This window comes from Lagopus muta, chromosome 25 (assembly GCF_023343835.1).
Source record: "Lagopus muta isolate bLagMut1 chromosome 25, bLagMut1 primary, whole genome shotgun sequence".
NCBI lineage: Eukaryota > Metazoa > Chordata > Aves > Galliformes > Phasianidae > Lagopus > Lagopus muta.
Genome location: NC_064457.1, coordinates 876,373 through 890,434, shown reverse-complemented (window position 1 = coordinate 890,434; position 14,062 = coordinate 876,373). Strand labels below are relative to the sequence as shown.

The window sequence follows — 14,062 nt, the reverse complement described above, 5'->3', positions numbered from 1 at the left end:
GCACTGAATGCAGGTTACCACAAGTGCAGCACTGCTGCCCCCCACCCACACCACGCACTGCACTTCTGCAGCTTTACAACCATAGCGTTGCACAGGTTGGAAAACGCCTCCAAGCTCATCAAATCCAACCACAACCCAGCCGTGCTGCCTTAACCAGAACGCACTGCTCCTCATCCTGCCAGGCAGGGAGCAAAACAGAGCCACAACAGCAGCAAAGTCCTCCAGCCCAGGAACAGTGTGCATAGGGACCAAATGAAAGGTGCCCACAGCTGCTGGAACAGCAGGACAGCAGAAGTGAGGGCGAGAAAGCTGCTGGGTTGGGGTTACATCAGTGCTTCTTTCCTTATAGGGCAGACAGTTCCGGGTTGGCAGGAGGCACACATAGCAAGCACTGCAAGCACAGGAGGCATTGCAAGCACTGCAAGCACTGCAGGCACTGCAGGCACCACAACCAGCCGGCCCCCCTCCAGCATCACGGACCCCCACAGCCCCCCAGGGCTCCAGGTAAGAGCTGCCCCACAGATGGGGGAGGGCTGCCCCGTTCTGCCACCCCACGCTTCTCTCCCACGGTTCAAAGTCCGTCCCCAGCTCCTCTCGGGACTTCAGAACTTTGAAACTTAGGGATGAGCTTCCACAGCCCAAAGGCCCCCATCAGCTGGATCAGAGCTGGAACGCAGAGCCATGGTCCCTCTCTCCACCCGTTCCTCTCTCCTCTCTCCCTCCTCCCCCCTTTGTCCTTCTTTCTCCTCACACAGTTCAGCAACCAAGGCTTATTCCAACTCCCTACAAAGTCACAGGGTTTCTCCTCACAACCCTGACAGGTACAACTTTAAGGGTGCCCTTACTTTTAAAGTCAGCTGTAATGAGAACCGCTGTGCTTTGCTTATGGCTGCGTCTGGGTCTGAGTGGAACGGAGAGGATGTGTGAATCTGGGCACCGTCCCTGGGCAGGATGTGACTGTGCTCCTTCTGGGAGGGGGGAAAGCAGCTGTTGGATGGGATCCACTCCCCCTGAACACGACACAATAAAGCAGCACACAGAGGTGATAACACAGCCTGTTTTTCCCCTGGGCTACAGGAAGCTGCTTTGCTCATAAATCAAAGCTCGTAAATCAAACCGGACCAAAGTTCTGCTTACAGAACTAAGAACCTGCAGGCAGCTTCCATTTCCAGCTCTCCCAACAGGGATGCAGGGAAAGCAGTGGGGATGTTGGGGTCTGGGGAGGCGTCAGTGCCGACCCATGAGAAACACCAAAATGCTGAGGAACATTCTGGCAAACAACGAGGCTTCTCCTTCCTCATCCCATCACCTTCAACACTTTCACTTCCTTTAAGACTTTGACCAAATTGTTTTCCCAACATTCTGTTTCGAAACAACAGAGCTCTGCCGGGCACCAACATGGGGGGAAACGCAGAGCACGCAAAGCAACAGCTACAGAACAGCAAGGAATTGCTCAAGATTTGCTTTCTTTAGGCCTCTGTGAGAGCAATGCGTTCATTAAAGCACTGGGGACCCCAGCAGGTGGTACAGAGGTTAAATAGCCATGCCCAGCCCAGGCTGCTGTGCCGTATGATGGTACATGGAGCAAACAAAACATCTGCTGGAGGAGCAGCCATGGGCTCCAGCAGCAAAGCTCCATCCCCAAACAGCCAGCCGTGCTCTCAGCCTTACCCAGTCCTGCAAGCTGCACAGCAAACAGGGATGAGCCTGAATAAGGCTGATCAGGAAGGCACAGCTCTATCAGGACCTGTCTGGGTGCCTTTTGAAAGTAATCTCATGCAAGTTGTATTCTTGTATTCTTTGGGGGGGTTATTGTCCTCAAAATTAGAAGCAAGATACTTTATTGTGACCTTCTACTTGTATCCCAACTCATTTTGCTTGTCTTCTTTCCTAAGGCACGACTGCACTTCTCACCTTGGGTTGCGAATTCGTAAAGCTGCTGCAGAATGTTTAAAAAAGTCACCCAAAAAGTAGCAAAGCAAATGGATCCCAAAGGAGACCTGGTTCCTGTCCACAGCATCTCAGACCAAGACCACTTCAGGCTGCTTTGCCTGGTTCGAAGGAAGAGGAAAGCCAGATTCCGCCCATTTCCCTCCTACAGAAGGACAGAATTCCAGCTCCACGACGTGCTGCTGCCTGCGGAGGAGAAGGACAGCGTTGGTAAAGCCCACATTTACCATCCTGCACCTCCCTGCTTTCTCTCGGTGCCCAACTGGGAGCTCATCAGCCTGTAACACAACGCATCATTGCAGAGTCCCTCCTTCCCAGCACTGAGAGCCACAGCACAGGGGAGTTCACAACCATGGGAAGCATCAGAGACAGCGTGGATGGGAGCCTCAGCATCCCCAGTGAGCCTGCAGAAGTAGAACTGGGAGGAGGTGCCTCGGTGTCCAAGCAGTGGCACGTCAAGCTGGAAAAGAAGCACATCCTGGTACCCAAACTTGAGGCACTGAGAGAGGAAAGGTAAGGAAGACATCAAGGCAGACTGCACCCCCTGCTTTACGCCCCTCCATCACACACACAGTGGTTTTCCAACAGCCAAAGCCAAGGCCATGCACTGCTGTAATGACAAACACTTGATCTCTTCCCATTCCAGTCTCAGCTCCCCTGCACGGCCCTGCAGCGCTGGCAGGTTTGCATTCACCTCCATCAGATCAGACTCCTCAGGCAAAGGGGGACGCACCGAGGACAGCAGGAATTGCAGCCTGTTGCTGAACCCTTTTTTCCCCTCCCAGAGCCTTCCACTGCAACACTGACGCGCTGCACAACACGAGGAACACGAGCATGGTGCTGCAGGCTCTGAGCAGCTTACATTGCTGCAACAAAAATGCAACACGTTTAGCAGACGCCGCATCCTTTCTCTCCTTTAGGAAAATCAACATGAAGCACACCTTCATCGAGCAGCTGAGGAAGGCCAGGCAGAACTTATATGTGATCCATGAAACGATAGAGACCTCAGAGGAGGCCCGATACGAGGAATCCACGGAGGCGGAGGCGAAGCTCATGGCTCAGCTTTACGCCAAGTTCTCTGCTAAGGTTTGCCTTCTCAGCTCGGGATCCCATCCTCCCCATCCCTGTACATCACGCAGCCCAGTAAGGGATTTTTCACTGCCCAGGGCACCACCGGGAGCAAACAGAGCATAACCATCCCCAGGGGCTGCACGCTGGCCTTCAGGGCGATGCAGCTGACCATCGGGGACGCAGCGTGGGGTAAGAGGCACAGAAACTCCCAGATCCTCCACCCAGCAAACTCCACAGCACAGGACAAGTGCTCTGCGATGTGCTCTACCCTGAGCCCGTCTGCAAGCACAGCTCTGTGACAGAAGCAGTTTTAACTTGCATGTGCTGCAACACAGGCTTTGGGCAAGCCAGAGCCGAGCCAATGCTCAGCACAGCCTTCGGTCCAAAACAAAACAACCAGCACCACCCATCCAGCTCCAGGTGTTTTCTAACCCAGCAATTCCATCTTCGTACTGTTACAGGTATCAACCACTTTCCAGAGAATAATCAACCAACGTTTGAGTCTGACGGTAAGCACTGTGTTTTAATCCCTCTTTGCACTGCTGTTACCCATCTGGGAAGGATGGGATCCCCTGGGACACTCACAAACCCCCAGAGCTGCTGCTGCTTACTGCCTACAACCTGAGCCACAACCGTCCAACACAAATCTGAGCATCATTTACTTTGACAATATTCACAGAAGCGTTTTAGATTCTCTGTACAGGGCTGGCAATCACTGCAGAATTGCCTCATTTAAAAGTGCAATATTTGGTCACTTTCTGGCTTGCAGGTTTTGCACACAGAGAAGTAGATGCACTGGAGAAAGAAGTCAAGGAGAAGTGTCACGTTCTGTCCCAGCTGGCTGATGAGCTGAATGCCATCGTTGTGAAGTCCATCAAAGCTGTGATGAGAGACAGGAACCTCCTGGAGGAGCTGAGCGAGAAGGTAAGCAGAGTTTGTGAGTCCAAAGACTTTACCTGTGATCACATCTCCATAAGGCTTTGTGCACACAGCTGGGGCAGCTCCCCACGTTCACCCAGCCCTCATCCCCACCCAGAATGACAGAGATGCTGGGATTCTTGGCTCTGTGGTTGTATTGCAAAGAAGCCCTTGCAGGAACTTCAGTAAACCCTGCGAGTTCCTCCCCTTTTTCTCACAGGTGGAAGCAGTCCTCGATGACCCTGATAACTGTGAGCTGACAACACAGAGCCCAGATTTGGACGTTCTGCTCCGCACACTTCGGATTTCTGCCCGCTGTGATCTCCTCAGCCTGACAGAAGCCATCTCCTACACTCTGGATGCCTTCACTGGTAAGGGCTGCAGGCACAGAGCGATGCCTGCATTCGTCCCATAGGGAGGCCGTGCAATTCATGCAGTTTGAAGTGCCCAGAGAACTGCTGAGAATGCAGGCACCCAATGCAGGACCCAGGTCAGCCTTCTCACCTCTGCAAACGCCCCGGGGTGATTCGCTGCCTTCGTGGCACAAATCTCTCTCAATGATCCAGAGTTAACAGAGGATCAGCTGCTGCTACTGCTGGAGTCTTGGGAAGTGAAGATTGTGCCCCAACAGCTTAAACTGGTGAGAAATATACAGCATTGATGGCTGGCTCTAAACAGAGGGTGGGGGTAATGGGAGTTCAAGCAAAGCAACGTTCATGTTATGGGATGCTGGCAGTGTATCACAGCTTGAGGAAACCCTGGGGAGAGGGAAATGAGCCGCTGCTCCAAACGTGGCAGGAATCAAAAATGTAAAGGGTGAGAAGTATGTAAACGTGCACAGTTCAGTACAGCTGCAGATGACAGAAGAGATCATGGAGCCTTAACTTCCAACTGCGGATTGCTGATTTTGCTTCTTCTGTTGTTGCAAAGGTGAGGAGCATCCTGGAGCCGAAGGCAGAGCACAGCACTGCTGCTGGTTTGCTCTCCTCCTTCAGCCAGCAGCAGCAGCAGCAGCAGCTGACCACGGCAGTGCTGGAGATGAGCGGGGTGGAGCTGCAGGGGAGCAGCGCTGCTGTCTGTAAAAAGGAAAACTTCCCATCCCTGGCAGCTCTGTACGCAGCCCTGCATGCACTGCACTACCTGAGTGCATCCTGATGGGCGATGCGGGTCCCCCTGTTTGGGCTGATTGAAAGGGAATTACCTGATACGATTAAAAAGCAATTCCACAGAGTTTCTTTATTCAAGTTGCAAGCACAGCAAGGTGGTTCGGTTCGGTTTGGTTTTGAAGAGCTCACTGCTCCTTTTCCCACTCGATTCCAAGCAGGCTTAAAGCAACAGAACTAACAGAGCCCGAAAGCTGGGTGCCAGCAGTGCTTTTGTCCCCATTCAAAGCGCAGTAGGGAAGGAGGCGCCCCGCAGCCTGGCGGCCGCTCGCCCCCCTCACCGTCACACGCAGCTCCGGGGCCGGGGAGCGCCGCGCCGCCAGCTCCGAACGCGGCCACGTGCTTCCGCGCAGGCAGCAAGCGAGCGCGCATGCGCCGCGAAAGTGACGAAAGCAGCCGAGAGGCGACCGGAAATACCCGAGAGCTTACCGGAAACTCCCGAGCGCCCCCGGCGGAAGTAACCGAGTAGGCGCTGAGCTCGGCGCTCGATCGCTCAGGTCTGGCGGGAAGGCTCTGCGGCGATTGGTCGCGCCTGCCCCGTCCCGGCGCACCCCGCGCGTGTTGCAGTGTCACCGGCGCGGCCCGGCCATGAAGCAGGACGGGGCGGCCCGGCGGCGCGGGGAAAAGGCCAAGGCGCCTCCCGACGGACCGCCGCCCGCCCCTCCCGACGTGGAGATGCAGGAGGAAACGGCGGCGGTGCCGGCGGGGGAGGCGGGAGGGGAGCGGCAGCCCCAGCGGGAGTTGGATGCCATCACGCTGGAGGGTGAGCGGCGGACGGGGGGGGGCGTGCGGGCGGGGGTCTGAGCTGAGGGTTGGGGGGCGGTGGAGGGGGGGCCGTGCTGAGCCCCGAGGGCGGCACGGCGCGCCGTGCCCTGACTGTGCCCCGCAGACATCAAGGAGCACGTGAAGCAGCTGGAGAAGGCCGTGTCGGGGAAGGAGCCGCGTTACGTCCTGCGGGCGCTGCGGGCGCTGCCCTCTACGTCCCGCCGTCTGAACGCCAACGTGCTCCACAAGGCCGTCAACGGCTTCTTCACCTCCAACGGCGCCGTGCGGGATTTCCTTCTTGGCTTCCTGGAGGAGGTGCGGCTGTGGGGACCGCGCTGCGCCCCCGCGGAGCCCCGGCAGCTGCCGTGTGGGGCGGGAGGGGGACGAGGGGCCGTGTGGGATGGGATGCGAGCTCTGGGTGGGCCGGGCTGACGTCTGGCACGTCTCTGCCCCCTGCAGCCCATGGACACAGAAGCTGAGCTGCAGTTTCGCCCGCGGATGGGGAAGGCGGCCTCGGCTCCTCTCTTGCCAGAAGTGGAGGCTTACCTGCAGCTGCTCCTCGTTATCTACCTGATGAACAGCAAGCGATATCCGGAGGTGAGGCGCCCCGAGATGCGGCTCTAAACCTGAGCCCTTTGCGTGGCACTGCTGGGAGCCTTGGGACCTGCCTCCCCTCTGTTCCAGCCTGGGGCAGCCTCCGGGCTCCTGCTGCTCCTCCCGGGCCGCCGTTCCTCTTCTCTGACCTCAGTTTCCTTCCTGCAGGCTCAAAAAGTGTCTGATGACCTGATGCAAAAGATCAGCTCCCAAAACCGCCGGGCCCTCGACCTGGTGGTGGCAAAGTGTTATTACTACCACTCCCGCATCTATGAATTCCTGAATAAACTCGATGTGGTCAGGAGGTAGGGCTGACCCCGCACGGCCAGGCTCTCCCTGTGTTCTCTCCCTTTCCCCTGCACACTCTCTCCCTCCCCTGCAGCTTCCTGCACGCCCGCCTGCGGACAGCCACACTGCGCCACGACGCAGATGGCCAGGCCACGCTGCTCAACCTGCTGCTGAGGAATTATCTCCACTACAACCTTTACGACCAAGCAGAGAAACTCGTCTCCAAGTCTGTGTTTCCCGAGCAGGCCAACAACAACGAGTGGGCCCGGTACCTCTATTACACAGGTGAGATGCAGAGGGTTCTGCGTGGTGCTGGCAGCTCAGGGTGCACACGGGATTGCGGTCCTGCAGAGAAGCTCCTGGAGCAGCTGGGGATGAGCTTTCAGCCCCATGTGAACGCTGTCCCCCTCCCAGGGCGCATCAAGGCCATTCAGCTGGAGTACTCGGAGGCCAGGAGGACCATGACGAACGCCCTGCGGAAGGCACCGCAGCACACGGCCGTTGGCTTCAAGCAGACAGTAAGCAGCAGCCTGCCGTGCTCCCATGGGGTCTGCGCTCCGTGGGGAAGCCGCCCCTGGACTCAGCCTGGCCTCGGGGGCTCAGGAGCTGTTTCCATGCAAGGTGCACAAGCTGCTCATCGTGGTGGAGCTGCTGCTCGGGGAGATCCCGGATAGGCTGCAGTTCAGACAGCCGTCCCTGAAGCGCTCGCTCATGCCGTACTTCCTGCTGACTCAGGGTACGGTGCTGCTGCTGGGCCCCTGCCCCGATCCTGCTTCAAGGAAAGTCTCGGGGGGGAGCTGGGGTGCTGCTGGGGTTCCTCTCCCCAGTCTGATTGGTGCCCATCTGCTGCAGCAGTCAGCAGTTTCCGAAGGGCCGGCTTCTCCTTTCCTCTTGAACGGGGCGGGTGGCAGATGGCAGCCCTGTCTTCCCACCACACCCCAGCCCTCCCTCCCTCCCTCCCTCACCCATTTTCTCCTCCACCTTCCCCTGCAGCCGTCAGGACCGGGAACCTGGCCAAGTTCAACCAAGTCCTCGATCAGTTTGGGGACAAGTTCCAGGCTGATGGCACCTACACTCTGATCATTCGTTTGAGGCACAACGTCATCAAGACGGGTAGGAGGTGTGGCGGTTGGGGACCGTGCCACCACCAGAGGCCTGGTGGGAGGCTGCCGCCCTGCGCTGCATGGTGTGGGGCTCCACTCGTGTTTCCCCTCCTCCCCAGGCGTCCGCATGATCAGCCTCTCCTACTCCCGCATCTCCCTGGCTGACATTGCCCAGAAGCTGCAGCTCGACAGCCCCGAGGATGCAGAGTTCATCGTTGCCAAGGTAGCTGTGCAGGAAGCCTCATCCCTGCTGGGACCCGGGCTGCCCCCCGCTCCCGCCAGGCCTCTCCTGCCCTGCCCCCACCACCCTCCCTTCCCAGGGCTGCTGGTTTTTGGTTGGGCACCGACTCCCATCTCTGTGCGCTGTCCTGAGCTCGCTGCTCCCCAGCGCCTTGCTTTGCTCTGAGCTGCTGCCTCCGCCCTGGGAGGTGGGGAGGTGGAGTTGCCCTGACCGCTCTCTGGCTCGCAGGCCATCCGGGATGGCGTGATTGAGGCCAGCATTAACCACGAGAAGGGCTACGTGCAGTCAAAAGAGATGATCGACATCTACTCGACCCGGGAGCCCCAGCTGGCGTTCCACCAGCGCATCTCCTTCTGCCTCGACATCCACAACATGTCGGTCAAGGTGAGCGCAGCGCAGCTCAGTGGGGACCCCGGGGGGCTGAGGAAGCACCGGGGTGGCACAGAGAGAGGAGGCAGTTTGGCTCGGGCTGCAGCAGAGCTGCTGTGAGTGGAGGAGCAGCAGGGCAGAGCAGAAGCGCTTCTCAGCTCACGGCTTCTCACCTCCCTTGGCTTTCAGGCCATGAGGTTCCCGCCCAAATCTTACAACAAGGACTTGGAATCTGCAGAGGTGAGCTCTCGCCCTCTCCCTGCTGGCTCCAGGATGGGGCCGGCTTCGTTCCGCAGCTCCATCCCCAACGTTGGCCTTTGCTTTCCAGGAGCGCCGGGAGCGCGAGCAGCAGGACCTGGAGTTCGCAAAGGAGATGGCAGAGGACGATGACGACGGTTTCCCGTGACCTCTGGCCTGGCTCTATGTTTTTTTTTATTTGTCCTTAGGGAAAATGCTGTCTGAGGAGAGCTGCCCCACGCGGCCCCGGTCCCCCCTCTGCCTTTCTTTTATAAGTACCTGCATGTCTGTACTGGGAGCGGGGGGCTCGCAGGGTTCATCGGCCCCCAGCCACAGGCCCTGATCTCCTGTTCCCTCCCCCACGGAGGGAAACCCTTCCCCAATAAACAAACATTCTTTTGAGGTTGCCTGTGGTCAGTTGTTGCTGAGCCCTGTGGGGCGCACACGGATCCAAGAGAGCCGGAGCTCCTGTGGACGAGGCCGCGGTAGCGGGGCTTCCTGGGCATCACTGTTACCCCCACAGCTCTTGCACTGATTGAGGGGTCAGACTTTGTTAAGCTTCAATTATGACTTTAAAATAAAACTCGGAAAAACACCCCCCTGTCCTCCTGCCGTGGGTTTGTTGTGCTCAGAGGGGAGCTGTGCTGAGACCTCGTGCTGCTGCCTCCTCCCCTCCCATCCCTACTGGAAAAGGCTCCAGGGTGGGGCCTTGGTGTGCCCCACAGATAACGGAGTGGGGATGGAGGTGGGGTGGGGGCCCCACAGCCGGGTGCTGCTGGCAGCTGGGAGCAGCTGCTCTCGGCCTCTGGGGAAAATCTGGGAATCTCCCGGCACGCCTGGGCTGGGCTGGCGGCCAGGGCTGTGCCTCCAGAATGGGGCAGCCCCAGAGAATGGATACGGCCCCATCCCTGCTCCAGGAACACGGTGGGGTCTCTGGGTCAGGACGGGGCTGTGAGCCCAGCCAGCACCTTCCAGGGACGCGGGGACACCCCGGAAGCGGTGACTTCCTGGCGGATGCTGGGAGGGGGCTGAGGGTCAGCAGAGGAAGAGTGGCCACGAGGCAGAACCGCAGCGCGTTGCTGACCCCGCAGTGCCACCCACAGGGTTTCGGTCTGGCTGCCACTTCCTTCCCTGGAAGCGTGGTGGGGGCTTTGGGCCCTGTGGGTGCTGATTCAACCCCACCCTGAGCCTCAATTCCTGCCAGCAGTGACCTGCTGAGGCAGCAGCGCTGCTCGAGGAACGGCGACCCTGCAGAGCTGCACAGGGGAACGGCCCCAGTTGCTCCCTGCAGAGCAAAGGCAGAGCTGGAAGGATTCCTCCCAGGAAACCACACAGATGGGCTCCCAGCACGAGGTCCTTTCAGGTCCTTTCCCCACCTTTATGATGGTGGGGTCTGTCATCATTAGGCTTCAGAGTTAACGCCTGCGTGGTGCTGGGTGAGGCCTCCTGTGCTCGTGGGCTTCTTCCCCTTCTGGGGGCTCAGGGGGGCAACGCCGTGTCTGCACCCCCCCTCTGCGCCCCCCCTGGGCAGTGCAGGGTGCCCAGCAGCAGCTGACCCAGCTGGCGTCGGCCCATGAGATCCTCCTGGAAGCACTCACTGGAACTGGCCCCAACCCAGAGCCCACGTCACTGCGGGGGGGCCGGGACCAGCCAACCCCCCAGGGCTGCCCCTGGATGCCGCTTCCCCGAAGGGGCCGGCAGGGAAGGTTCACGTGGGGGTTTCAGGCACGGCGCTGCCTGGTGCTGGGTCCTGTGGCCACGGTGGTCCCACAGCTACACTGACACCACAGCGAGGGGCTGAGAGCCACCGCCACCATCCCTACTGCACAGCGAGTTAATGAGTGACCAGCCGTGACCAGGCACAGCACCGGCGCTGCCCACTGCCAGCATTCAGCTGGGCACCGCTGTGCTTCGGTGGCACCGCAGCGCCAGGAAAGCCCCACAGCAGCGCAGCACAGGAGCACCCAGCGCCCGGGATTTGCATGCGGGTGATTAAGACAATGAGGCAATCAGCACTGTTGCCACATCAGTGTGAATCCCCACAGCCCTCTATAAAATGCCCCGATCGATGAGGGCGCGCAGAGCGGGGCAGGGCGCTGTGCCGGGCCGGGCTGTGCTGCAGGAGGAGACACAGAGCCGGACACCATGTGCTGCCTCACCCGTGAGTACTGCAGACCCATGGGTGGCACCGGGGGGCACATGGAGGCTGCGGCCCTTCCGCCCTCCCAGCATCTCCTCCATCCCCTCCTGTGCTCCTTTGGGCTCCCATCCCCGACGGGGGTCCCCAGAGCACCGTTGGGGCGACCCGGTGTCAGCGTGTGACCCGCTGTCCTGCAGATGTGCTGGCGCTGGCGCTGGTGCTGGGCGCTTCGTGGCAGGCGCTGCATGGAGCTCCGCTGGCCGAGCTCTCGGGGGACCACGACTTCCAGCTCTTCCTGCACAAGAACCTGGAGTTCACCCGCAAGATCAGGGGGGACGTGGCTGCACTGCAGCGCGCGGTGGTGAGTGCCCCATTAATGTGACCTTCTCCCCCCCAGCCTTATCAGCACTGTGGGGCCATGGCCGGCAGCCTCCCTGCGCCCCATCCATCCCTGGGCTGCTCCGTCCTCCCCACGCTGTGCTCCATCCCTGCTCCATGCAGTGAGCGGGGGGTCGCCGTCCTGTGCTGATGCAGACAGTGTGTGTGTGTGGGGGGGGGGGGGGTCCCGCATCCCCTGGGGGTATCGTGGCACCCAGGCCATCTCATGGGGCGTCACACGGGCTCTGCAGCCCTGACCCCGTGCCCTCGCCCGCAGTGTGACACCTTCCAGCTGTGCACGGAGGAAGAGCTGCAGCTGGTGCAGCCGGAGCCTCCCCTCACGCAGGCACCGCTGGATCAGTGCCACAAGCGCGGCTTCCAGGCGGTGAGTGCCAGCCAGCACCCGTGGCACGAGCTGCCCGGCCTCAGCCCGGCCGGGGGTCCGAGCACCAACCCCCTCCCCGCTGCCTTTCCCCCCGCAGGAGGCGTGCTTCAGCCAGATCCGCGCCGGGCTGCACGCGTACCAGGGCTCGCTGGGAGCCGTCCTGCAGCTGCTGCCCGAACACACGGCGCTGGTGGAGACGCTGCAGTTGGACGCCGCCAACCTCTCCACCAACATCCAGCAGCAGGTGAGCAGGGGCGGCACGCGGGGACGCGGGGAGGTGGGGGCGGCCCGGACCCCTCGGTGACACCGCCGCTCCGTGCCGCAGATGGAAGACCTGGGCCTGGACACGGTGACGCTCCCGGCCGAGCACCGCAGCCCCCCGCCCGCCTTCTCCACCGACTTCCAGCGGCAGGTCGGAGGATTCTTCATCCTGGCCAACTTCCAGCGCTTCCTGGAGACGGCGTACCGCGCGCTGCGGCACCTCGCCCGCCTCTGACGCCCGCCGCTCCCCCAAAGCCCTCCCCAGCTTATTTAATATTTATGGCTATTTAATATTTATCCGGCCGGGGGGCCCCGCTGCCCCCCAGCCCCCACGCAGGGTGCCGGCCCTGCGCTGCCGTCCGTGCACGGGTCTCTGTGCGGCACCACCCATGTTTAATATTTAAACACAAGCGTATCTCTGCTACGAGGTTTGTGCCAGTGTCCCCGCGGGGAGCCTTCATCCGCTCCGAGGATGCTGGAGCAGCACCGTGTGGGTGCGGGGATGGAGCTGCGGCGCCGCCGCTGCCGGCTCGTTTCTGGGAGCCGTTGGGTAAACAGGGAGGGCAGCGCAGCCCGGGCCGGGGTCCCGCTGTTGGGGCTGAGGCTCCGCTCCGCCCGCCCCGAGCTCCTGTTTACGGCAGTGCAACTTCTTTGTGCCCCCGCACCCACGTTTGTGTCTCAGAATCTCACCGCTGCTCCGATCCTCCGAGCGGCGTTTTGTACTGTATTTATTCCTGCAGCTGGGTCAGCCCCAGAGCAGCGTGTGCTGTTTTTTATACATGTCACAACGATGGAAATAAACTCTATTTTGGCTCCAACATCTGTGCTGCGTGCACCTCCACGAGATGAAGCTGTCCGGGGAGGGGGGAGAAGGAAGGGGGGCTGCTGCTCCGGGACCCCCGGATGCCACAGAGCCTCCGAGAGCAGCGGGGACGGGGATGTGGGGAGGCCAACACAGAGGGCTGCGCCCAGATCTCCATGTGGCAACGGGGAGGGGACGCGTGGGGCGCAGGATGTGAGCCGGGGGCCGTTTCCTCTCCCCATCCTGTGGCGCTGCGTGGGCAGACAGTTCTTAGAAAGCACCGCAGATGTGCGCTGCGTCCGGGCAGCAGCAGAGCTGGTGGTGCTGCTGGTGGTGCCGGTGGTTTTGGAGGTGGTGGCGGTGGTGGCACTGCCCCAAACCCTGTCCGCAGACCCCAGGCGGTGGCGGTGCGGAGCTTCAGCCGTTCTCTTCTCTCCCCCCACGAGGCGTTCGCCCCACAGCTGCTGCGGACGCTCCAGGAGCCCCGCGCACCGCGCTGGAGCTTCGGCAGGGAGAGAAGGGAGCCGAGCAGCCACGGGGACGCGCTGAGGACACGCAGCGGGGCCGGGAGAGCCCCGCACGGCCGTCCCCGGCCGCTCCCCGATGCCACGCGGCTGCCGCCTCGCCCCGGGCCGTCCCCGCGTCCCCAAACGCTGCGGCATCCGCTGCCTCGCGCCCGTCCCGTGCTCACATCCTGTGACCGCCGCCGTCCCCGCACCGCGGCTGAGCTGCGGGTCCCGAGGGGTCCCGTCCCACCCCGCACCCCCCAAACCTCCCGGCACAGAGGCGGTTCGCGCTGTGCCCCGCCAGCTCCCAGCCGACGGCAGCAGCGCTCCTTCCTGCCCCCTTATCAGCGCTTACAGGAAACCCCTTCTCCCGGCTCCAACCCTTTCCTGGAAGGTGAAGCGCTGGGAAGGGCCAAAGCTGCGCACAGGGCTGCAAATATTGACAGAGCGACGGAGCAGCTGCTCTTTGCTCCGTGTTAACGGTAAAGAGGTGTGCGGCCGGTCAGTGCCAGCGTGCCGAGGACCGGGGGCTGTGAACCCCACCGCGGGGCTGAGAGCAGAGCTGCCCAAGGAAGGCAGGTGCCTCCCCCAGCCCGGGCGCCGCCCTCCTTTGCTGCGAGCCAAGCAGAAAGCACAGCCCAAAGGATGGGAGGCCGGGTGCCCCTGGCACCCCCTCGGGGATGGGGTTTGGTGACGCTCAGCAGGGCAGCTGACCGCTGCTCTGTTACTCACTGCAGGCTGGGCGCTGCGCTCACAGGGCGAACTCACACGGAGGAATTTCCAACAGGAATGTGCTTGCAGCTGACAGCGAGGCAGGAAAGCATCCCTGCTCCGCCCCGAGAGCAGCACACAGCACCTCGTGCAGGGCTGCAGCCACCCACCACCACCCCA

The 14,062-nt window shown here is 61.1% G+C and overlaps 3 protein-coding genes across 5 annotated transcripts; all 3 read left to right on the top strand.

The window, feature by feature from the left end:
- Positions 1–238: 238 nt before the first annotated feature.
- Positions 239–5,502, top strand: GSDMA (gasdermin A). Of its 3 annotated transcripts, none has more exons than XM_048927086.1 (10): positions 239–504; positions 1,896–2,160; positions 2,253–2,463; positions 2,871–3,036; positions 3,117–3,210; positions 3,483–3,530; positions 3,791–3,945; positions 4,160–4,310; positions 4,506–4,579; positions 4,870–5,502. In XM_048927086.1, exons 2-10 carry the CDS (start codon positions 1,947–1,949, stop codon positions 5,092–5,094), a joined length of 1,338 nt encoding a protein of 445 aa, XP_048783043.1. In that variant the 5' UTR covers positions 239–504; positions 1,896–1,946; the 3' UTR covers positions 5,095–5,502. The 3 variants fall into 3 exon arrangements, 2 of the variants coding, with proteins under 2 accessions (XP_048783043.1, XP_048783044.1); XR_007373319.1 differs by having other exon boundaries at positions 241–504; positions 4,423–4,579; positions 4,870–4,917; XM_048927087.1 differs by lacking the exon at positions 4,870–5,502 and having other exon boundaries at positions 241–504; positions 4,423–4,619.
- A 113-nt stretch (positions 5,503–5,615) lies between these two features.
- On the top strand, positions 5,616–9,294 carry PSMD3 (proteasome 26S subunit, non-ATPase 3). Its single transcript, XM_048927085.1, has 12 exons — positions 5,616–5,865; positions 5,992–6,182; positions 6,327–6,464; positions 6,630–6,766; positions 6,844–7,034; positions 7,164–7,267; positions 7,371–7,485; positions 7,743–7,862; positions 7,972–8,075; positions 8,322–8,477; positions 8,652–8,702; positions 8,791–9,294. Exons 1-12 carry the CDS (start codon positions 5,691–5,693, stop codon positions 8,866–8,868), a joined length of 1,560 nt encoding a protein of 519 aa, XP_048783042.1. The 5' UTR covers positions 5,616–5,690; the 3' UTR covers positions 8,869–9,294.
- Positions 9,295–10,764: 1,470 nt separating this feature from the next.
- CSF3 (colony stimulating factor 3) lies at positions 10,765–12,110 on the top strand. Its single transcript, XM_048926900.1, has 5 exons — positions 10,765–10,860; positions 11,037–11,200; positions 11,495–11,602; positions 11,700–11,846; positions 11,928–12,110. Exons 1-5 carry the CDS (start codon positions 10,845–10,847, stop codon positions 12,096–12,098), a joined length of 606 nt encoding a protein of 201 aa, XP_048782857.1. The 5' UTR covers positions 10,765–10,844; the 3' UTR covers positions 12,099–12,110.
- The last annotated feature ends 1,952 nt before the right edge of the window (positions 12,111–14,062 follow it).

Bases quoted from the DNA above. Each gene is read 5' to 3' on its own strand.
- CSF3 (XM_048926900.1), top strand. The intron at 11,201-11,494 runs GTGAGTGCCCCA...CCTCGCCCGCAG, and splicing joins CTGCACTGCAGCGCGCGGTG to TGTGACACCTTCCAGCTGTG. The intron at 11,847-11,927 runs GTGAGCAGGGGC...TCCGTGCCGCAG, and splicing joins CCACCAACATCCAGCAGCAG to ATGGAAGACCTGGGCCTGGA.
- GSDMA (XM_048927086.1), top strand. From the start codon at position 1,947: ATGTTTAAAAAAGTCACCCAAAAAGTAGCAAAGCAAATGGATCCCAAA. The intron at 2,464-2,870 runs GTAAGGAAGACA...TCTCTCCTTTAG, and splicing joins GAGGCACTGAGAGAGGAAAG to GAAAATCAACATGAAGCACA. The intron at 3,946-4,159 runs GTAAGCAGAGTT...TTTTTCTCACAG, and splicing joins TGGAGGAGCTGAGCGAGAAG to GTGGAAGCAGTCCTCGATGA.
- PSMD3 (XM_048927085.1), top strand. From the start codon at position 5,691: ATGAAGCAGGACGGGGCGGCCCGGCGGCGCGGGGAAAAGGCCAAGGCG. The intron at 6,767-6,843 runs GTAGGGCTGACC...CCTCCCCTGCAG, and splicing joins AAACTCGATGTGGTCAGGAG to CTTCCTGCACGCCCGCCTGC. The intron at 8,076-8,321 runs GTAGCTGTGCAG...TCTGGCTCGCAG, and splicing joins CAGAGTTCATCGTTGCCAAG to GCCATCCGGGATGGCGTGAT.